The 25,751-nt window shown below is 35.5% G+C and overlaps 1 protein-coding gene across 1 annotated transcript in view; it reads left to right on the forward strand.

Moving 5' to 3' along the window:
• Positions 1–252: 252 nt before the first annotated feature.
• B9d2 (B9 domain-containing protein 2) overlaps positions 253–25,751 on the forward strand; it is a 65,907-nt gene continuing 40,408 nt past the window's right edge. Inside the window, exon 1 of the mRNA XM_089086886.1 lies at positions 253–414. Within this exon, the coding sequence (XP_088943012.1) occupies positions 327–414 (88 nt within the window). The 5' untranslated portion in view covers positions 253–326. The remainder of the gene's footprint in view (positions 415–25,751) is intronic.

The following is a 25,751-nucleotide window of genomic DNA, read 5'->3' on the forward strand; positions in this document are numbered from 1 at the left end:
ATTTCCAAAAACTTGCTTTTTATATAATATTACTAAGAGAAACTCAAGTCTCAACAATGAATACGAATCAATATTCTCTTGAGTAATGTACTGCTTTTTAAAGAATTTTCTCATTTACTCCTTCAAAATTGTCATGCTAATGAAAGATGTCCTTTCATGACTAATTTATGCATAAACATGTACCTCATGAAGTTCTTTTTCCTTTATCTCGTCCGCACTTTGTTTGAAATCTGTTTGTCATGGTAACTGTAACTTAGATCTTGTTAGTGATAGAAAATGGGACAGACTATTGTGAAGACCCAACTAAATTAAAGTTGTATGCGAAAATGGCTGAAATACATATGATTGGTGAAATAAACCATTTTTTAGACAATAAGAAACGGATAGCAGGTGCCAGATGGAGTCTATTGTACGGTAAGTTGAAATTTTTTTTCTAGAAAACTGTCTTAATGAAGCAAACTAAGCTATGACATAAAGTTGTCCATTTCATTTCTTCCCATTAGCTGAAAGAGGAGTTTATTAAGATTTTTTGGAGGGGGGAGGGTAGATACAGAAGTATTTACATAGAAACAGAGATTTCATAATGACACCTAATCTACATTTAAGGATTGCCATTACAATCAGAATAGTTCAAATGTCTAAGAAATACTTTTGGGGGTGACGCAATAAACTCTGCCCTAGGGCCACGGGTGCTTGATAATGTAAGTGACCCATTAAAAAAGGCTTCATGAATATATTTTAAGGAAAGCATGAAAATTTTATCTTGTTGAAATCAGAATGATACGAAGATGTGTAGCATCTAAAAATAGCCGCTTTTTGGGCCCCGGGACCTCCCCCTAGCTTCCTTCATTTAAAAATCTTTCACCTTTTTTATTTATGGTTAGGTTGTACAGGAATTATATCGACAAAGGCTCTTGATGATTGAAACTAATTTGTCAAAATTATTTATCATTGTCTCAACAAGGAATTCGAAATTTTCAATTTTACCAAAATGTATCCTTACTGAAAGCATGAAACCCACAAAAGGAAACTGTTGCTTTGTAGAAACAATCCAGCTCTACTAGTACTGTTGCTATGAATACCATCTCTATTCCTAACAAAAACAGCCTCTAAAATTACTGGTCTAACCATGATGATTGGTACCTCGATTGCTCTTTTTACATGGCTATGAGTTACTCTTAGCATCACTTCTCTTACCAATCTACTCCTGCACATCTACTGCCACAATAACGATTTTTAGCATCACTGCTCCTAGCGCAAATGTTTCTTCCTCAACTAGTGCCATTTCAGTGGAAAGAGGGCAGACAGAAGAAGCTACCATCGCTTTTTGCTCAAGATTTTTTTATTTTTTTTTTAAATAATCAAAAAAGAATGTGTTTGAAAGGGAGTTTTGATAAAAAAAAATTAGTGCTAGGTTAGAACGATACAGCTATATTACTACTACTACTACTAACAACTCATCGCAGCACCAAGCTGCCTGAGGCCAACACAGCTATGCACGCTCCTCCTCCACCTCAATCTATTCAAAGCCTCCCTTTTTGCACCCGCCCACGAAGTTCCCATTTCCTTTAAATCTTTCTTTATGACGTCCTCCCAACCCAGACGGGGACGACCTGCTTTCCGTTCAGCCCTAGATGGTTGGCCGAAAAGAACAATCTTCGGCAATCTGTCATCCTTCATCCGAACAACATACATACAGCTATATTGAGTGCCAAAAATTGGTTCACACTTACATTAATGCTATATTTCAAGATTAAATCTTTTATTATTACAATAGGAGCCCTCTATTTTCGAAGGTTGGGAAAGTATCGATAGGTACGACTACCAGAAAATACTAACTATTTTTTAAAGTAAATTAGCATTGAATCACTCATGCGTCAGTATATATACCAAGGCAGTTCCCGTCTCGCTTTTTTAATTCCCAAACCTGTCACTAGGGGCATTCACAAGAACAAGTGCAGCTATGCTATACTCCTTAGCCGCTCTTTATTTCCCAAACTTACCGCTAGGGGCGTTCATGCCAGTTTTTTTATTGCTTGTTTCTTAGAGAGCCAAATAAAATTTTCTAGATATATCCTTGCATGCAAATACTTAGACACAATGCAAATACATACGAGTTTCCAAAATACCCCCTAGAGAGACCATTTATAAGATAGTTAATCTAAGAGGTAATTAGCCCTTGTTTTGCGAATTTCTTCTACCTGCTCTTTATAAAAAACAATCTCCTGGGAAGCATGTTGCTTATGAAATACAAAATAGCCCCTAGATGGATCATATCTAAACCTTTATCCTGTCGATTTTAGTGGCCTAAGAATGTGTCGATATGAATTTAGAAAAACAAGTCTCATCTTGACAATTCTTATAGAATATAAACGAACAATTTACTGCATGGACTTATTTTTTTTGGATTGAAGGGACTCAGATTTTGTTACTTCATCTTAGTGCGCTGACTGTGCCAGGGTGCCAGGCCGTACCCAGAGGGGGGTTAGGGGGTTTTGAACCCCCCTCGAAATGCTTTTTTGAATTGTGAAAACGTAACAAAAATGGATATAAACAAATTTTGTATGAAATTTTTGATGTTTTTTGTGTAACCCCCGCCCCCCGAAATTTTTGTTTTTTTAGTGTAAAATTTACATCAAATCTTCTTTTTGTTAGGTTAAGTTAAATAAGAATTTTTTACGTTATTTTTGCAATAAATGTATTTTTTTTCGTTTAATTTTGTTTTACCGCCTTCGATAAAGCTAGGTTAAGGGTTAAAAAACATTCATTTCTTAAAAAACAAAATTTAGTGCCAGATTGACGCGTATAAGGGGAGATAAACCTAGAGTAAGCTTTTACCTGTGAACTAGGACTATTCTAAACATTCTGAGTTATTAATTTTCACCAAATCTCCTTATTGTTAGATTTTATAAGATTTTTTTTTTTACGTTATGCTTGTAATAAATTTGTTTTTCATATCAATTTTGCCTTAGCCCTTCGATAAAGCTAGGTTAAGAGTTAAAAAAAACTTTATTCTTAGAAGCATATCTTAGTGCCAGGGTGACGTGCGTTAGACGCATGGGGGAGATACACCTAGAGTAGGATTTAACCTTTGAACTAGGACTATTCAAAAAATCCCAAGTTATCAGTTTACACCAAACCACCTTATTGTTAGATTTGATAAAAAAGTTGTTTTGCGTTATACTTGCAATAAATCTGTTTTTCCAACTAATTTTGTCTTAGACCTTCGGTAAGCTAAGTTAAGGTTAAAAACACTTATGTTTAAAAATCAAATTTTAGTTCCAGGGTTACATGCGTTAGACTTGCAGAGGAGGATATACTAGAGTAAGGTTCTATCTATGAACCAAAACTATCCAAGACATTCAGAGTAATCAATTTACACCGCATCTCCTTATTTTTATATTTTATAAGAATTTTTTACGTTATACTTGCAATAAATCTAATTTTCCTATTTATTTTCTTAGATCTTCGATAAACCTACAATAAGGGTAAAAAAAAAACTTACGTCATAAAAAGCACATGTTAGTGAGAATTAGAAGTGTATTATACGCGGGGAAGGGGAGATATACCTAGAGTAAGGTTTTACCTGTGAATTAGGACTATTCTAAACATTAAAAGTTATCAATTTGCATCAAATCTACTTATTGCTAGTTTTTATAAGAATTTTTTACGTTATACTTGAAATGAATATGTTTTTCCTATTAATTTTGCCATAGAGCTTTGATAAATCTAGGTTAACGGTTAAAAAAGTACTTATTTCTTAAACAGCACGTTTTAAGGAGAGGGTGAAGTACGTTAGACACACAGAGGGGGGAGATTTACCTAGGGTAGAGTAGAGTTATCTATGAACTAGGAGTATTGTAAACGTAAAAACAGGGTAAACTTAAACATGTTTCTTTGATCCAATTTAGTGTTTAATTTTTTTTTTCAAATTTAGTGTTTCAATTTTTGCTTTTTTTCAATTTTTAGTGTTTTATTTTTTTCAATTTTAGTGTTCATTTTTTTTAAAGTTTATTATTCCATTTTTTTCTCAATTTTAGTTTCGGAGTTTCTTTTTTTAAGTTTTTGCTAGGATAAGATTTAAATTTAATTTTTATTATGAGCTCGTTTCTCACGGGCAATTCATAGGGACATAGTGGAGTCCTCACAGCATTGTATTGAGTGGTATCCCCCCAAGAAATCTGACAAGGCCTTATCCCTTCGAATCCCAGTCCCGACAATTTTTTAAGCTTCTTCTAGACGCTGGTGCTTGTTACGTCATAGGGAATGGTTTCGAAGAGAGGCAGGTCAATGTTACGTAATTAGGAATGTTTTCTAAGAGTTGCTGGTGGTTGTTACATAATAGGGTTTGTTTTACTTTTGGTTGTTAGGTAGTAGGGGTTGTTTACTCCAGGATTTCTTTGGTTGTTACGTAGTAGAGTTTGTTATCTTCAAGATGCAGGTGTATGTTACATAACACGGTATTGTTACTCAAGCAATTGAATGCAGGCGCTTTTTATATAATCGGGGTTTGTTTTCTTTATGATTCCTTTGGTTGTTATGTAATAGGGGATTGTTTTCACAAAGACATTCCAAGACATTTTGTAAGACATTTTTATTCAAGGCATTTTTTCAAGACATCTCAAGACTTTTTTAAACACATTTTTCTTCAAGATATTTAAATAAGACGCTTCAAGACATTTCAAGACGTTTTTTTAAAACATTTTCCTTCAAGAAATTTTTCAAAAAATTTCAAGACAATTTAAGACATTTTTTTAAGATATTTCTCTTCAAGACGTTTTTCAAGATGTTTCAAGACGTCTCAAGACGTTTTTTTGAAACATTTTTTTTCTATTAGTTTTCTAACGTGACCTAGACAGATTAAGTTAACTAGTGAATCAATAAGAAGTTACAAAGCATTGGCTTTAGATATTTTATTGCGTAAATTATTACATATTGAAGATTCGTCCTGGAAAAAGAAAGCTAATGAATGACGCTCTTGTACAAACAAGTTTTATTAATAAGAAACGTTATACAATCATGAAATCACATAAAAAGCAGTTAAAAATCAAGAAATAGAAAAATAAAACGTGAAAACACTTATAAAGGATTAAATATAAGCAAAAACAACAATGAATTACAGAAAGGCAGAGGGGGTATAGCAACAAATTCTTGAGAGGGGTGGAGCGTTCTTATTCGAGGTAAATTTAATCCATATTAAGAGCTATTTCTGATAGGTCTTAATGATAATACCACGTTTCTTTGAGCCAAGGCTTTGCATATTCACGCTACCGTGACAATATGTGGCTAGCAACCAATTCCAGAGGAGAGACTTGTTATTACAGATAAGTATAATCCATATTAAGAGTAGTTTCTGAGAAATCTTAATGAAAATACCGCGCTTCTTTGAGCCAAGGCTATGCACATTGATGCCACCATGATAATATGTAGCTGAGCCACCCCCTAGCCTGTTATTAGAGATAAATCTAAACCATATCAAGAGTTATATTTGAAAGGTCTTAATGAAAATTCCACGTTTCTTTGAGCCAGGACTAATCATATTCACGCCACCGTCACGATATGTGGCTGACCCACCCCCTAGCAACCGATTCTAGAAGGGAGACTTGTTATTTGAGATAGATTGAAGGCATATTAAGAGTTCGTTCTGAGAGATTTTAATTGAAATGCCTCATTTCTTTGACTGGGTGTAGATTTCAGTCTCCCTCCCCCCACCGCCAAAAAGTTATTTTAACAATTCCCACGTTAACTATATGCTGCAAGACATGTTAGTCCAAGCAATTCACGTCACCTCGACAAACTATGGATGGGACAAGACGCCCTCTGACACCCTTCATCATTCCAAAAGCATTTTTTCAAATATTTTCATGATAAAAATATGATTAAAATCCAATGGTTTGTGTTTTTGCAAGCCAACCTCAACGTGATACACAATGTAAATTCTCACAACAGTGCCACACTATGACTGACCCTCTGGCACCTTCTAGCATCCCTTCATCAATCCTAAGACATTTTTCAGGTATTTCCTTATTGAAATTATGCTTAAAATGCACTAGATCGTGCTTCAAAAGCCATCCCCAACGTGATACACCATGTCAATCACACCACCATGCCACAGTAGGAAAGGCCATCTGGCAACTTCTAGCACCCTATCATAATTCCTAAGACATTTTCCTGACATTTTCTTGTTACAAATTATGCTTTAAATCCATTGAATTGGGTTTCTACAAGCCAACCCCCCTGAAGCAGCATGTCAATTCACGCCAACATGGCAAACTATGGCTGCCACACGACATCCTCTGGCACCCCTCATCATTCCTAATACATTCTTAGACATTTGCGTATTAAAAATTCAGCTTTAAATCCATTGGTTCGTGTTTTCGCAAGCCACCCTAAGCGTAATTCACCATTTCAATTCACAACATCGTCCCACACTGTGACTGCCCCTTTGGCACCCTTCATCATTATTCCTAAGCCATTTTCCAGATAATTTCTGGTTAAAAATCATGCTTTAAATCCATTGCCTAATGTTTTTGCCCTCCTGGATACACCACGTCAATTCACGCTACCATGCCACTCTCTTAATGGCCATCTGCCACCTTTGACGCCCCTCATCATTCCGAAGACATTTTTAAATATTTTGTTTTATAAAATTCATGCTTTAAACCCGTTGGTACAAGTTTTTGCAAGCCACCCTCAACGTGATACACCAAGTCAATTTACGGCACTCTGCCACATTAGGATTGGCCCTCTGGTATACTATGGCACCCCAATCATCCATAAGAAATTTTTTTAGACATTTCTTTTTAATAAAGTGATATACCATTCCGCTTTCCCTGCTTTTAGGCCCCAACTTACAACGCTTCCAGTTCCAATTCTGCTGTATCCTACCTTGGTTCCAATCTCGGTTCCACCAATTTCAATTCCACTCCCACCGGTCCTAATTCATATTCTGGTTCCGGTTCCGCCATTTCTGTCCCTCTGGATTCTGCTGTTCCGATTCCACCAATTTTTAGGTATTACCTAAATCTTGCAAGCTATAATCAAAATCTAGAACGGTTTTAGCAAAATCGTGTCTTTTAATAACAAAATGCTATTAGACATTACCAAAATTTGTGTGGTATTATCAAAGTCTTGTCTGATATTATCAAACATATTACACTACAATACCAAAAACTCGCCTGATATAAAAAGAATCCTCTATTGCATTATCAAAAGCTGAAGTGGTATTATCAAAATCATGCAAGTTATTAGCAAAATATTCCTTAGTATTATCATAGTCTCGCAAGTTATTAATGAAACATCTTCAGGAACAATCAGAACTTGACTGATATTACGAAAATGTAAAATGGTGACACCAAAATTACGTCTGCTATTACCAAAATTTAACGTAGTAATATGAAATCTTATCTGCTATAATCGAGATTATCAAAATCTTGCCAAGTATTACCAAACTCTTGTATGATATTATGAAAATAGTTGTCCTCGCACTACATTATCACAATCTCGACTCATGTAATGAGAACCCTCTATGGCAATATCCAAACCATAGACGATACTATCAGAATGATGCAAGTTATTAGCATAATCTTACATGGTATTATCATAATCTCGCAACCTTTTAACGAAATATCTTCCGCAACAATCCAAACGTGACTGCTATTACCCAAATCTAATATGATGCTATCAAAATCATGTTACATAGTAACGAAACTTAACATAGTACCATCAAAATCGTGTGTGCTATTATCAACATTATCAGCATCTTGTCAAATATTATCAAAACCTTACATGATATTTTCAAAGCCTTGCATGATATTACCAGATTTTTTTGAATATTAAAAAATTTTGTCTTGCGTTATTAAAGTCTTGTGAGATATTATGAGAATCCTTTCGGGTATTACCCAAATCTTGCAAATTAATATCAAAATCTAGAATGATTCTAGCAAAATCGTGTCTGTTATTATCAAAATATTATCAGGCATTACCAAAATCCTTTGTGGTATAATCAAAATCTAGTTTGATACTATAAAACATCTTGCAATACACTATCAAAATCTCGGCTGATATGACAAGAATCCTGTATTGCATTATCAAACCCTGAAGTGCTATTATAAAAATCAAGCAAGGTATTAGCAAAATATTACACGGTATTATTATAATCTTACCTAGCATTAATAAAATATTTTCGGGTACTATCAAAACAGGTGTCTTATTGTCAAAATCTAAAATGGTGTCATCAAAATCCTATCTATTATTACCAAAAGTTTAACGTAGTACATTGAAATCGTATATCCTATTATCAAGATTATTAAAATCTTGCCAAGTATTACCAAAAAAAGTGTGAAACTACAAACATCCTGTCTGATATTATTAAAACATCTTGTTTCTTTTCATTATCAAACATCAGTGTTTTTACTTTTATAACTTTAATAAATCCAATAATATTAACATTTTGATTACTAAATATCAGTATATGTATATTAAACTGACAATGCACATTCATTTTTATTTTTTCAGTAAAGTGCAAATTTTGTACTGGCCTTGGAAAGGCATAGGGGTTTTGTGCCCAACGTATGTTAATTTTTGCTCGTTTTGAGTTTGACTCGGTTAATTATTGTAATTTCTGTTCGTTTTGGGTTTCATTTATTTATCGATGCTGATTTGTGGTAGTTTCACGATTGGTAAATTATTTGATTATAATTTTGGCTCATTTTTCGCTTAATGGAGCTGTTTAATTTTCTTTGAAAAACTTATTTTGTGGAAAAAGTTTTTTAAATTAGTTTCTTTTCGTTTTATATTGACATAGTCTTTTCAGGGAAAAAGAAAATAATACTTTAAATCTTTCCGTTTTTTAAGACTTTGTAGTTTGGCCTGCTATTTGTATGCTGGAGAAAAATTTTCAGCAATTTTTAACAACATACACCTTTTTAAAATCTGGACAAAAATAGTACTGTTTAATTTAGTTTCATACCTCCTCTAGTTGACTTGAAATGGAAAACTTGATACCATTCGCAAAAAATATGTTTACTTTCTTTGATAGCTTGGATACACTTACGCTATTTTGATTTGGTTAATTTTTAAGAGCAGAAAGGGGAGGGTTGGCGTGGTAGGGGGGGAGTGGGATGGTAAGAGTGGAAGGGGGATTAGTTACCCTCAACTGACTTTCGACTATTAAAGAGGGCATCATCCCTTTCTATTTTCAATCAAATGAGCCTTTATCGAAGTTCCCACGACAACTCCATCGATACAAAGTGCTCTGATCTAAACAACAAAAATAAAAAAAAATAATACATTATACCCACATCGATCTTTACTATAAAAATGTCAAGCCTTCCAATCACTTTCAACTATTAAAAAGGGCACTAGGCCTTTCGATTTCCCATTGAATGAGCCCCTTTGGAATCGACAACGCTTTCTGGAAACACCTTATATGCCCCCAGGGCATAAATTACAAGTTGTCATTCTCTAAGACCGAATTTCCAAAACTTTCAAATACGTTAAACAACATGGCTATCTCAAAATTTTGATTGGATGTGTATGTGGAAATGGTGGGCGTGAGACGGATGTTAGTCGCCTTCCAATCACTTTCGACTATTAAAAAGGGCACAATCACTCCTCTTTCCAATTGAATGAGCGCTTTTCGAAGTTTCTACGACAAATTCTTCGATACGAAGTGCCCTGCTCTAAAGGAAAAAATTAATAAATAATACATTGTGTCAACATCGTTCTACATGCCCCCAGGGCATAACTTAAAACCCTTGCCCTGAGGGTTGTGGGGGAGTGTCCTCTTCTTTACTTAGTACCCGTTTATTGTCTCGTTCTCGAGTGTCCCCGTTCTTTACCTAGGCAGCGCAATCGTGCTGCCAATGATTTGTACAACAACTTTTTATATAAACCTTATATGCCCCGAGGGCATAACTTAAAACCCTTGCACTGAGGGCTCAGAGGGGTTTATCATCCTAAAAGACCTAATTTCCAGAACGTTAAACTACGTTGAATAAAATGGATACCTCAAAATTTTGATTGGATGTGTTTGGGAAAATGGTGGGCGTGAGAGGGGCATTAGTCGCTATCCAATCACGTTCAACTATTAAAAAAGGCACTAGCCCTTTCAGCTTCCAATTGAATGAGCCGTTTTCAAGTTTCTACAATAGAGCTTTCAATAAAAACCTTATATACCCCAGGGCATAACTTACAACCCTTTCTGTTAGAGCATTGGGCGGAGGGGTTTTCATCCTCAAAGACCTAATTTCCAAAACTTTCAACTACGTTAAATAAATGGATATCTAAAAATGTTGGTTGGATGTTTTTGGGGATAAGGTGGGCTTGAGAGGGGGGTAAGTTGCACTGCAATCAATTTAGAATATTAAAAAGGGTACTGGCCCTTTGAATTTCCAATCGAATGAGTCCTTTTTCAAGTATCTACGACAAAGATTTCAATAAACACCTTATTTACCTCCAGGGCATAACTTATAATCCTTGCCCTGAGGGTTGGGGGGGAGTGTCCTCCTCAAAAATATGTTTTTTATCTGGAAATCAACTACGCTGATCAAAATGGCTATCTAAAAATTTTTCATTGGATATGTTTGGTGCAATTATGGGCGCAGGGGGGGGAGAGCTAGTTGTCTAGTTTTTTTTAATTTTCTACGACAACGCCTTCTTTCAAAACCTTATATGCCCCCAGGGCATAACTTAAAATCCTTGCCCTGAGGGCTGTTGGGGAGTGTCCTCCTCAAAAATATATCTTTTATCTGGAAATCAACTACGCTGAACAAAATGGCTATCTCAAAAATTTTGATTGGATGTGTTTGGGGTAATGATGGGCGTGGGGTTGGGGCTAGTTGCCTTCCAATTCTTTTCGACTATTAAAAGGGCACTAGCCCTTTAATTTCCAATCGAATGAGCCTGTTTTGAAGTTTCTATGACATCGCCTTCAATAAAAACCTTATATACCCCCAAGGCATAACTTAAAACCCTTGCCCTGAGGGTTGTGGGGAAGTGTCATCCTCAAAAAATATTTTCTATTTGAACATCAACTACGCTGAACAAAATGGCTATCTCAAAATTTTGATTGGATGTTTTTGGGGGAATGATGGGCGTGGGGGGGGCTAGTTTCCATCCAAAAACTTTCGACTTTTAAAAAGGGTACTAGCCCTTCGAATTTCCAATTGAATGACCCTGTTTTGAAGTTTCTACGACAACGCCTTCTATAAAAACCTTGCATGCCCCCAGGGCATAACTTAAAACCCTTGCCCTGAGGGTTGTGGGGGACTGTCCTCCTCAGAAACATATTTTCTATCTGGATATCAACTACGCTGAACGAAATGGCTATCCTAAAATTTTGATTGGATGTGTTTGGAGGAATGATGGGCGTGAGGGGGGGGGGGTAGTTGCCCTCCAACTTTCGACTATTAAAAAGGGCACTAGGACTCTCAATTTCCAATGGAATGAGCCCCTTTTGAAGTTTCTACGACGACCCCTTCCACATGAAGCGCCCTGCTCTAAAGGAAAAAAAAATAAATAGTACATTGTGTCAACATCGTTCTTATATGCCCTCAGGGCATAACTTAAAGCCCTTTTCCCGAGGGTTATGGGGGAGTGTCCTCCTTAAAAATATATTTTCTATCTGGAAATCAACTACGCTGAACAAAATGGCAATCTCAAAATTTTCATTGAATGTGTTTGGGGAAACGACGGGCGTGAGGGGGGGGAGGGGCTAGTTGCCCCCCAATAACTTTCGACTATTGAAAAGGACCGTAGCCACTCGAATTTACAATCGAATGAGCCCTTTTTGAAGTTTCTACGACAACTCCTTCGATACGAAGTGCCCGGGTGGAGAAAAAAACACATTGTGCTCACATCGTTCTTTACTTAGGCGGCGCTGGCGCGCTGCCTTTGATTATCAAAATCTTGCAAATTATTAACAAAATCTTGTATGGTACTATCAAAATCTTAAATGATATTTACAAAATATCTACAGCTACAATCATAACGTGTCTGCCATTACCATAATCTAATATGGTGATATCAAAATCACGTTACCTGTTAACAAAGTTTAACATTGTGCCATCAAAATTATGTTACCTATTAACAAAGTTTAGCATTGTGTTATCAAAATAATGTCTGCTATTATCAAGATTATCAAAATCTTCTCAAATATTATCAAAACCTTGCACGATATCATCAAGTCTTGCATGATCTTACCAAATCAAGTTTAAATATTACAAAAACTTGTGTTGCATTTTTGAAGTCCTGTAAGAGATTATGACAATTCTTATACGGTATTACCTAAATCTTGTAAGTTATTATCAAAATCTAGAATGATGCTAGCAGAATTGTGTCTGGTACTATCAAATATTATCGAAGTCTTGCATGATACTACTAAAACATGTTTAAATATTACAAAATCATGTCTTGCATATTCAAAGTCTTGTGAGATATTATGACAATCCTTCCCGGTATTGCCTAAATATTGCAAGTTATCATTAAAATCTTGTCAAATGTTAGCTTATCCTTACACGATTTTATCAAAGTTTTGGATGGTATTACCAATTCATGTTGAAATAGCACAAAATTTTGTCTTGCATTTTTAGAGTCTTGTGCGATGTTATGACAATCCTTTCCGATATTACCTACATCTTGCAAGTTATTATCAAAATCTAGAATGATGATAGCAAAATTGTTTCTGGTATTATCAAATATTATCAAAATCTTGCATGATACTACCGAATCATGTTTAAATAATAAAAAATCTTCTCTTACATTTTCAAAGTCTTGTTAGACATTATGAAAATCCTTTGTGATATTACCTAAATCTTGCAAGTCAACATGAAAATCTAGAATGATGCCAGAAAAATCATTTCTCGTAATATCAAATTATTTTCAAAGATTATCAAAATATTATGTTGTATTATCAAAATCATACATGAAATTATCAAATATCTTGGGCTATATTATCAAAATCCCACATGGTATAATGAGAATTCTCTATGATATTATCAAAACTTAACATAGTATTATCACAATATTACAATTCCTGTTTGGTATTAGGAAACATCTCGTAATCCTTTATGAGAATATCAGAACTACACGTTTTATTATCACAATCATGAAAGTTATTAACAAAATCTTGCAAGGTATTATCATTTAATCTCGCAAGTTATTAAGAAAATATTTTCAGCTATAATCAAACCGTGTCTGATATTACCAAAATCTAATATTGTGCTATCAAAATCATTTTACCTATAAACGAACCTTACATAGTGCTATCAAAATAATGTCTGCTATTATCAAGATTAGCGAAATCTTGTCAAATATTATCAAAACCTTACATGATATTATCAAGGCCTAGCATGATATTTCCAAATCTTGTCTTGCATTATTTAAGTTATGTGAGACATTATGAGAGTGTTTTCTTGCATTGCTTAAATCTTGCAAGTTTCTTATCAAAAGTTCGAATGGTTTTAGCAAAATCATGAATAGTACTATGAAAATACTATCAAGCATTACAAAAATCTTGTATCGCATTATCAAAAAATTGTCTGATTCTATCAAACATCTTGCACAATATTATTAAAATTTCGTCTGATATAAGGACAATCCTCTATTGCATTATCAAAACCTTAAATGGTATTATCAAAACCATCCAACCTATTAACAAAATCTTGTAAAATTTCTATGTCACAAAAAAATTCTAAAGTTATAGATGGCACCAAAACTGATTTTTTACTTAGGTTACATTTTGTTAACTAATTTTGAGTTAAGATCTTTTGGGCTTAGTAAGCGTGCGTGTGCCCAAAAAATTAGTTGTGGTGCCATCTATAACTTTAGAATTTTTGTAAATTAGAATTTTTAAAAGATTTTATTGATAGATTGGATGATTTTGATAATACAGCGTAAAATTTTGATAATGCAATAGAGGATTCTCATTAAAATTTGGTATTGCTCTAAAGGATTGCACTATGTTAAATTAGGTAATAGCTGACAAGATTTAGATAATATCTCGTTAGATTTGACGATATCAGATAAGTTTTGATATTACCAAAAACTTTTTTTTGTTAATATCAGGTAGAATTTTCATAATACCATGCTTGATTTTGTTAATAACTTGTCAGATTTTGATAATACTATGTAAAGTTTTGATAATACCATAGAGGATTCTCATTATACCATATGGGATTTTGATAATATAGCACAAGTTATTTGATAGTTTCAGGCATGATTTTGATATTATCACATAAGATTTTGGTAATGCTTGATAATATTTCGATAGTACAAGACACGATTTTGCTAGCATCATTCTAGATTTTAATAATAGCTTGCAGGATTTAGGTAATATCGGAAAGAATTGTAATAATATCTCACAAGACTTTGGAAATACAAGACAAGATTTTGTAATATTCAAACATTATTTGGTAGTATCATGCGAGACTTTGATAATACCATTTAAGGTTTTGATAATATTTGACAAGATTTTGGTAATAACTTGCAAGATCTAGGTAATACCGGAAAAGATTGTCATAATATCTCACAAGGCTTTGTGTATACAAGATTGGATTTTGTAAAATTTAAACATAATTTGGTAGTACCATGCTAGACTTTGATAATGTTTTATAGCAAGATTTAGGTAACACCGGAAAAGATTGTCATAATATCTCACAAGAATTTGAAAATGCAAGACAGGATTTTGTAATATTTAAACATGATTTAGTAATATCATGCAAGACTTAGATAATATCGTGTAAGGTTTTGATCATACTTGGCAAGATTTTCATAATCTTGATAATACCAGGAATTTTTTTGATAGCATAATGTTAAACTTTGTTAATAGGTAACATGATTTTAATACCACCATACTAGAGTTTGGTAATGGCTGACACGTTTTGATTGTAGTTGCAAATATTTTGTTAATGTCATTTAAGATTTTGATAAATACCATACAAGATTTTGTTAATAACTTAAAAGATTTTGATAATATCATGTAATCTTTGGATAATACCACAAAGAATTTTCATTATATCCGTCACAATTTTCATAACATAGTACAAGATGTTTGATAATATTAGACAGGATGTTTATAGTACGAGGCGTTTTTTGGTAATACTTGGCGAGATTTTGATAATCATGATAATAGGAGATACCATTTCATTGTACTACGTTTAATCTTGGTAATAACAGACCGGATTTTGATAACAACATTTCAGATTTTGAGAATAACAGACATGTCTTGAGAGTATTAGAAAATATTTTATTAATGCCAGGTAAGATTATGATAGTGCCATGCAAGATTTTTTCAATAACTCGCCTGATTTTGATAATAGCACTTCAGGTTTTGATAATGCAATAGAGGATTCTTGCTATATCAGGGTAGGTTTTGATCGTGTACTGTAAGATTTTTGATAATATCAGACTAGATTTTGATAATACCAGACATGATTTTGGTAATTCCTGATAAGATTTTGATAGTAACAGACATGATTTTGCTAGACCCACTCTAGATTTTGATAATAACTTGCCAGATTTACGTAATGCCCGAAAGAATTCTCATAGCATCTCACAAGACTTTGATAACACAAGACAAGATTTTGTAATGTTTAATAAAATTTGGTAATAATATGCAAGACTTTGATAATATCATGTAAGGTTTTGATAATATTTGAAAGAATTTTGATAATCTTGATAATAGCACACACAATTTTGATGGTACTATGTTATGTTTCATTAAAAGGTAAAATGATTTTGATAGCATTATATTAGATTTGGGTAATAGCAGTAACGTTTTGAATGTTGATGAAGATATTTCGTTAATAACTTATGAGATTACGATATGAGATGATTCTGATAGTATCGTATGTGTTTTTGGTATTGCTATAGAGGATTCTCATTATATTCGTCGAGATTTTAAAAAGGTAGTGCGAGAGTTTCATAAAATTAGATAAGATTTTGATAATATCATACAAGAGTTCGGTAATACTTGGCAAGATTTAGATAATCTTGATTATAGCAGACATGATTTCATATTGCTTTGTTAAATTTTGGGAATAGCAGACATGATTTTGATATCGAAATTTTAGATTTTGGTTACATCAGTCACGTTCAAATTGTTGTTGAATCTATTTCGTTAATAACTTTCGAGATTATGATAATATCATGCAAGACTTTGTTAGTAACTTGCATGATTTTGATAATACCACTTCAGGTTTTGATAATGCAATAGAGGATTCTTGTTATATCAGGCGAGATTTTGATAGCACAATGTAAGATAATTTTATAATATCAGACAAGACTTTGATAATAACTCACAAGATTTTGGTAATACCTGATAATATTTTTATAGAAACAGGCACAATTTTGCTAGAATCATTCTAGATTTTGATAATAGCTTGCAAGATTTACATCTCATGGAATTGCGGCACTTTCATTCAGGCCTCTCAGGAATAACTCTAAATATGGATTAAATTTAACTCTAATAACTAGCCTTCCCTCTGGAATTTGGCGCTAGGGGCTGGGGCAGCCACATATTGTCACGTTAGCGTGAATATGCATAGTCTTGGCTTAAATAAACGTGGCATTTTGATTAAAACCTCTCAGAAATAACCCTTAATATGGATTAAATTTCTCTCAAAATAACAAGCCTGCCCTCTGGAATTGGTGGCTAGGGGGTGGGCCATCCACACATGGTCATGGTGGCGTGAAATTCGCATAGTCTCGGCTCAAAGAAATTTTACATTTTCAATAAAACATCTAAAAAATAACCGAATGCAAAAATGTGTCTCTTTTTCTTGCAGGTGTGTCTAATAGAGCAGTAGTATGACTGCCAGAGGGGCAGTCATAGTGTGGCACGGTGTTGTGAATTGACATGGTGTATTACGTTTAGGATGGATTGCGAAAACACGAACCAATGGATAGAAAGAATAATTTTTAACACAAAAATGTCTGAATATGTCTTAGGAATAATAAACGGGTGCCAGAGGGTGTCGTGTGCCATCCATAGGTTGCCATGGTGGCGTGAATTGACATGGTGTATCAGGGATGGTTAGCTTGGAAAGCCATGAATCAATGGATTTAAAACACAATTTTTAACAAAAATATCTCTGAGAATGTTATAGGAATGATGAGGGGTGCCAGAGGGTCATTAATTTAATAGTTTGGGACGGTGATTTGAATTGACATGGTGTATCACGTTGAGGGTTGCTTGTGAAAATACGATGTAATGGATTTAAAGCATAATTTTTAACAAGAAAACATCTGGAAAATGTCTTAGGAATGATTAGGAGGGTGCTAGAAGGTGCCAAAGAGCCAGTCATGGTTTGGCACAGATGTTTGAATTGATATGGTGTATCATGTAGAGGTTGGTATGCAAAAACACGAAGCTTTAGGTTTGAATCATATTTTAATCATGAGAATATCTAAATAAAATGCCATTGGAATGATGAAGGGTGTCAGAGTGTCTTTTACCATCCATAATTTGCCACGGTGACTTAAATTGCTTTGACTAGCATTTTCTACAATATAAAGTTAAGCTGCGAGGTGTTAGAAGAATGTTTCGGGGGAGTGGGGAGGGGGCTGAAATCTATGCTTAAATATGGCTTAAATTTATTTCTAATAGCAAGCGTCACCTCTGGAATTGATTGCTAGGGGATGGATCACCCACATATTGTGACGGTAGCGTGAATATGAATAGTCTTTGCTCAAAGAAATGTGGCATTTTCATTAAGTCTTCTCAGAAACAACTCTTATTATGGTTTAAATATATCTCTAATAAGAGGCATTCCCTCTGGAATTGGTGGCTAGGGAGTGGGGCAGCCATATATTGTTATAGTTGTGAGAATACCCATAGTCTTGGCTCAAGAAAACGCGGTATTTTTATTAAGATCTCTCAGGAATTGGTTGCTAGGGATGAGTCAGACACATATTGTCACGGTTGCATGAATATGTATAGTCTTGGCTCAAAGAAACGTGGCATTTTCATTAAAACCTATAAGAAATAACTCTTAATAAAGTTTAAATTTACCTCTAATAGGAAGCCTCCCCCCTGGCATTGGTTTCTAAGGGGTGGGTCAGCCACATATTGCCACGATAGCGTGAAAATACATAGTCTTGGCTTAACGAATTAAGCGGCACTTTCATTCAGGCCTCTTCAGGAATAACTTTTAATATGGATTAAATTTATCTATAATAACATGCCGTACCTCTGGAATTAGTTTTTAGGGGGTTGGGCAGCCACGCAGTCATGACAGCGTGAATATTCATAGTCTTGGCTGAAAGAAACGCAGTACTTTCATTAATACCTCTCAGAAATAACCCTTAATGTGGATTAAATTTATACCTAATAACAAGTCTGCCCTCTGGAATTTATGGCTAGGGGGTGGGCCATCCACATATTGTCATGGTGGCGTGAAATATGCAAAGTCTTGGCTCAAAGAAATGTGGCATTTTCATTAAAACCTCTCAGAAATACCTGATTGCAAAAATGTGTCTCTTTTTCTTGCAGGTGTGTCTAATAAAGTAGTAGTATGACTGCCATAGGGGCAGTCATAGTGTGGCACGGTGTCGTGAACTGACATGGTGTATTACGTTTAGGACGGTTTCTGAAAACAAGAGCCAATGGATTTAAAGCATAATTTTTAACACGAAAATGTCTGAAAATGTTTCAGGAATGATGAAGAACTGCCAGAGGGTGTCGTGTGCTATCCATGATATCCCCCGGTGGCGTGAACTGACATGGCGCATCACGGAGATTTTGCTTGCAAACACATGAATTATTTGATACAAAGCATAATTTGCAACAAGAAAATGTCTAAGAATGTTATAGGAATGATGAGGGGTGCCAGTAATAGTGTTGGACGGTGATGTGAATTGACATGGCGTATCACGTTATGGGTGGCTTGTAGAAACACAGATCTAATGGATTTAAAGCATAATTTTTAACAAGAAAATATTAAGAAGACATCATAGGAATGATAAGGGGGTGCTAGAAGGTGCCAGAGGGCCAGTCTTATTGTGGAACGGTGGTGTGAGTTTACATTATGTATAAGGTTGAGGCTGGCTTCCAAAAACACGAACAGGTGGACATAAATCATAAATCTGAAACCTAACACCCAGTCATAAAAATAAGGCATTTCCATTAAGACCTCTCAGAAATAACTTTTAATATGGCTTAAATTTATTTCTAATAACAAGCCTATCCTCCGGAATTGGTTTCTAGGGGTTAGGTCTGCCACATATTATCACGGTGGCGTGAATATACATAATCTTCGCTTAAAAAAACATGGCATTTCCATTAATACGGCTCAAAAATAACTCTTAATATGATTTTGAATAATCTCTAATAACAGACCTCCCCTCCGGAATTGGTTACTTGGGGGTGGGGCAGCCAAATACTGTCACAGTGGTGGAAATATTCATAGTCTTGGCTCAAAGAAACGTGGAATTTTCATTGAAACCTCTCTGGACTTGGTTGCTAGGGGATTGGTCAGCCACATATTGTCACGGTAGCATGACTACGCATAGTCTTGGCTCAAAGAAACGTGGCATTTAAAGCCTCTCCAAAATAACTCTTAATATGATTTAAATTTATCTCTGATAGCAAGCCTTCCCTCTTGAATTGGTTGCTACGGGCAAACTCTATTACCTAACAACCAAAGGAGTCCTAAAGTAAACAACCTCTATTACATAACAACTAAAGGTAAACAAACCCTATTATATAACTACCACCTGCATTTCTTAGAAAACATTCCAACTTACGTAACGTGTACCTGAGTCTCTTACAAAACATTCCGTATGACATAAAAAGCATCTGCGTCTTTAAAAAGTTTAAAAAAAATGGGTCAGGAAAGGGATCCGTTTGAGATACTACTGTATTGGAGCATTGGGGACACCTCATCTCATTGGATTGGAGCATAGGAGGCTTTCCGACATGTCGTATAAGGTAGTTTGGGGCAAACTGAAACACTCCATTTAGAGACTGGGGTAGTTCCATCAGCTTTGTATTTAGAGATCAAATATTTTTTATGGTATTCCTCTTGTTTCAATGCATTCAACGGTCTTAAAATTGGGTAATTCTGAGGGGTCTAATAATGATACAATAAAAGAACCTAAACAGCATAATTCAAGGGAAAAGTTTAATGAAAAAATATCTTATATAATATTAAATACTATTAAAATCATTGAATGACTTCGGATTTTTTTGAATCCGTTCCATATAGTAATACATCATGCTCTCTCTTGACAAGGCAATTATTATCCTCTTTTACTTTGTAACCAGCAAAATATTCATTATTCCATCTTGAGCCTTTTACAATTCCTATTCCAGCTGCGTCTACAAGCTCATTATGGCTTTATAGAGCTCTCTTTTGATCAATCATCCAGTTTTAGCTTAATTTAAGCCAATAAGCTTAATATTCCTTTAAAAACATTTGAACAAATTGGAAACAAAACTTTATCTACATATTTGATGAAGTCAGTTATAATTCAGGTAAATGTCCAAGCGATCCAAATTAATACGTGCAAATTTCTAGCAGAGCATCATCTTTTACTATAAAAAGAACGAAAATGATTATCTTACTCATTATTTAGAGGTTCATTTAAGTACTGTGCTCTCCTGACTTTGCTTGAAATACGTTTGAAAAATCAAATACTAATATGCTGAATGGTCGTTGGATAAATTATAAATATTTCTAAGTGACATAATAGTAGTCAGAACAGTGAGAGGGGCAAAAGCTTTTAATTGAACTTTTTTGAGCAAAAATCCCTCTTTTTTCGCCTTGATTTGCACTGTTTTTAGACGTCAGTAGTATCCTATCCATTGATTCTACGACAACCCTCCCCGGTTTTCCACGATAGCCCTGTGATATCACGACATCCCTGGCAAAATTCCGACGATATGTCCTGGCAAGATTCCCGGGATTCCAGGTGTTCCAGTATTTCTGGTATGAATAATCGGAGTGTGGTCGGTATAATACACAGGTAGCAATAATAGGAAGTTCTAATTGGAGTTCATAGCCCCTCGCACCTTTTCAGTGCGGTCCCTGTTTCTAGGTGATGTAATTGTGTTCCAGTATTTTTATATGATTAATCTGGTCGGGATATTTAAAAAGTACCAATAAATGGAGTTAGTAGCCCCTCGCTCCTGTGTGATACGGTTCCAGGTGTTCTATTAAAGAGAACACAGTCAGCGAAACACCTCATGCTTTAAATAGGCCCATGGGAAAATAGCATGGGATCTTAAAGGCATCCATAGGAAAATAGCTTAGGATTTCCTTAAGGCCCTGTTTCTAGCTGGCACACTTCCCATGACACTCCCCAGGTGTTCCAATATTTCCCATAACAACAGCCATTTGTCTCGAATCATAGTCAATTTTGGCACATTGATTTTCTGGAAGACGTTCCCTCCTCTATAAATTTAAAGCCCCCATATAGGAGTCTAAACATGTCTGGTTATTCTGTACTTCCCTTCCATTTTTCCCACAGCCATTAAAAACAGAAGACACATGCAAAGCCTTCATGTCCCTGGGCACTATAAATAATTGTTAGAAAGGTGATTCTACATCAGTAGTCATTTGGATTCCGAAAATACTTCAACTGTCTAAAAAAATAATGGATAATTCTCGTTATCAAAAGGTGAGTTTCTTTTTCTTTATTATTTCCTGACCCTCCTCCAAGTCCCCATCGCTTCCTCCCCCATATTATGTTGTCTATGCTCATTTCTCAGCTTATATTATTCCCTATTTACCATGTAGCAACCCCAAACCCCCTCACCCATCAGTGAAAAATTAATTTATTCAAAAGGAAGTTTTCTTTTCGGTAATAAATGACGCTTTTGAGAGAAGCAGTCTTTTTCCCCCCACGCGTTTAAAACCAAGGAACGCAATCCATCAAATATCTTGTGTCTTGTGGTCTAAACAAAAACGTGTGCGAATAAGGCAAATATTTCTGTAGCCCTATGGAAAAGGTGCATTGCCAACAAAACTGAAACAATAAATCTTACGGAGAAATAAATCTTACCGGATAAACCATTTTAATACGATTAGGTTAAAATGTAATTCTTGGCTAGTGATCGCCCAGGTTTATCTTTCGCAAGCTGTGTAATAAAACATTTATTCCTACGCCTATTTTATTCCTCGCCAATTTTACTCTTTGCTTTCTTGGAGAGGACGGACCTGTCTTAGGAACCTATTTTATCCACTCTTTAGATGAATAATTTCATATTTCTTATAAGCTTGAGATATCTTTGTATAAAAATGGCAATGGCAGGCGTGTTTATAGCTCGAGCGTGAAAGCTATTGCATATTATTGGAAGATTATTTGATTAGTTGAATTCTATACCTTTCTAACGCTTCCTCTTAGCTTTGATGTAATTCTATTTTATTAGAGAGATAGCACCAGTCCTGGGTGGTGGGATTTTATCTGTGCCGTAGACGATTAAAAACTTAAGAGGTTTTTGTAACATAACTATGCTTTCCAGTAAAATTTGTTTTCTTCTCTAGGACTTCTCCGACCTCCCCCTCCAGTCAAGAGGGCTAGAGGCACTGTGGCAATCCCTGTACATCTGATGGAGATGACTGGGTTATCCAACCTCTGCGCAAGTTGTGAGGCCTACGGTCATAAGATATGCTGGTCCCAGTCAAGCTGCTGCCCCAACTGCCCAAGCCCTTGACATTGCTTCAGGTCAAACCGCTGCCCCATCTGCCCAAGGCCGTGACACCGCTGGCCCGTCCACCATCCATCGTGCTTTGCCTGGACCCTCAGCATCTACGCAAGCCCCCCGTCAAGCATCGGCAGGATTTGAGGTTGTGAGTAAATTTATTTTGTAAGCTCATGTATATTTTTGTTCTAAAACTAATCCATTCTATCCGCTAATTTTTCTTTAGTTTATTAATTTAGTATTTTTTTTAATCTTTCATGTCGCCTTTTCAGGTTATGAAGAGACTTTTTCAGTCCAATAAAGACATTTTTTCTTTTTCGTCTTTACAGGCTATGAAACGACTTTTTCAGTCTAATTATGCTATTTTTTGCTAATATTTTTACTTTACTACTTTAGATTTTTAGTCTTTGATTTCGCCTTTTCAAGCTTTAATCGGCTTTTTATTCTAAAAAAGGCCTTCGTTAAGGGAATACTGGAGAGTATTCCCTTAACCTTTTCAGGCTATGAAGGGGATCTTTTCAGTCTAATAAAGGCATTTTTAGCTAATTTCTTAGTTGTAATTTACAGTAAAAGTAAACCAGTAAACCAAAATTCTTTAAGCTAACAAAGGCTTACTCGTCACTTCTGGATTGATAGTTATGACTTTTAGTTAATGTATTTTTGGGATATATGCTATTACACTCCAAAATGAAAAGCATTCTTTTCAGGAAATAGTATAGAATTTTTTGGGGGAGCCATCTGCCCCTACTAATTCTGAAGGCTATTTTATAGCAGTCCCCCTGATAGTTCCATCTTCCCGTCATGGCTAAAACGAATATTCTTTTTTTCAGGCCGATTTCGACAGTTATAGCCTGTTGGCCAAGTTCCTTGGTGACAAAATACTTGGTGAACTTGGTGAACGCCATTGACAAAATACTGGCATGGGCTGAGGATTTTCTCGCCAGTTTAAGTTTTTAAAATTCTTAACTGCAAGTGGGGGAGGGGGGGGGTCCAAGGTGTTTTTATACATTTATATCAGTAATGTGGCCCAACGGAGGTCTTTACATATATGGCCCGTAGTAGGGGTCTGCAGTACCGAGGGGTCACAGTATCCTTCTATGGCTCATAATGCAATGAAGCATTCAGGCGATTAGTATGGTGCATATGAGTACAAGGGCTCATGGCAGCCTTCTATGCTCATTCTTAATTTTTTTTTCACAGGGCAATATGTTCCAGTGAGATAATGGGCTCTTATTATTCTTCTAGGTTCACAAACCGTCACTAGGACCCACTAATGAGATCCTTTCGCCACCACCTGAATTTCACAAAAATTCATTGAAAAGTGAACACGAGGGTGGTTCAAGTGCGGAGGTGAGTCCGCCTAGTATAGATTTCCCCGACCTTGACTATGACGCCATAGTGAGGGATCTGGACCTCAGCAGTGCTTTTATGTACATTGTGTTAAATCAACCACTATCAACTGAGGTCGAGACAGTGACCACCCCTCAGAGTGATAGGGGGGAGTGTTGCCAGCTAAACCCCATTTTTACCCCATTTCGTATTTAGCGAATTCCGCTCTGCGCAATATTCATGTTTACAGGGATGAGTTTGGGGACCCATTCAACTCCCTTACAAGTGGTAATATCCATACGGAACCTATTGATCTACTCTAATCGTATGTCAGCAAGATTCGGGCACTTCTTGGAAAATATATTCGGGAGGCAGGGAGGGGGGAGGATAGCATAAAGTCATCAATTATACTTAAATATATTTTTGTAATCCAAGTACGGGTGATTTGCGCAGGTATCATCTGCAAATGAGGACGCAAACGCTTCTTCCGGACTCGCATAATTTTCAGGGTGTTTTTCTGATTGGGTAAATGAAATTTTTAATAGGATGGAGGGGTATAATGAAAACCCGAGTGGGTTGATACTTTTATTTATTGAAATATAAAACTTAAAATAACTGAATTTAAAAAAGAATTTGTTTTAAGTGGTGGGAGGGGGGAGATTAATTTAAAAAAAATATAATGCAGATTTAAAGGAGTGTAAAGGCGTATAATCCTTTCGTTTCAATATTGTTTTTAAGTGTTTCAAGTATTCAGTCCTTGTCGTGGGCCAAAAAAACCGGAGAGATGATACCACTAGGATGCATTTGGACAGTTTGGCAGTTAATGGCAGCGGGGAGGAGGCAGAATTTTCTAAAGTAGATTTTAATTGTTTAAAGTGGCATTTCCCTGTAAGACTTAAGGGGATTGATATTTTTGAGAGGGCCAACGAACATTTAACGATTGGGGTTACAGTGTTGCAGTTCGATGAAGAATACGAAGAAGGGGAACTCAGTAATGAAAAAGGATAATAAGTTCCCACTGGGTATGGCTTCTATACAAACCTGCCAAAGATCTGGATTCAATTGGACATTTCTTTGCCATTCCCCATTTTAGTCAACTTTTAGTTAAGGGTAAGAAGTAAGAGTAAGTAAGCATTATGGATACCAGTCCATGGAAAGGGATTCAGGAGACAATACCACCTTGCAGTTTAAAAGTTTTCAGAACACGCTCCTGCAGAGCAACAAGGTGACAATAGACATAGAGGCTACACTCACGGATATTTCCACTCCATCAAATTTTAATCGTGTCAAAGAACACGAAGCCAATGCAGTCTCTTTAGCCCATGCAAGAAGAGGTTCTAGTAATTCCTTGCAATTGGTAGATTTTATTGAGACATTGGATGGAGTGGAAATATCCGTGAGTGTAGCCTCTATGTCTATTGTCACCTTGTTGCTCTGCAAGAGCGTGTTCTGAAAACTTTTAAGCTTGCGGTTTAAAAGTTTTCAGAACACGCTCTTGCAGAGCAACAAGGTGACAATAGACATAGAGGCTACACTCACGGATATTTCCACTCCATCAAATTTTAATCGTGTCAAAGAACACGAAGCCAATGCAGTCTCTTTAGCCCATGCAAGAAGAGGTTCTAGTAATTCCTTGCAATTGGTAGATTTTATTGAGACATTGGATGGGGAAGATTGTTAAAACAGCTAATAAGGGAATTTCACAGCTGTGCAACACACATTATCCAATTACATTATCCAATTACCAGAAGACGGGTTAGCTATTAAAAATTAGGAT

Source organism: Artemia sp. Qi Xiang Cuo, chromosome 1, assembly GCF_049724085.1.
Source record: "Artemia sp. Qi Xiang Cuo chromosome 1, ASM4972408v1, whole genome shotgun sequence".
Classification (NCBI taxonomy): Eukaryota; Metazoa; Arthropoda; class Branchiopoda; order Anostraca; family Artemiidae; genus Artemia; species Artemia sp. Qi Xiang Cuo.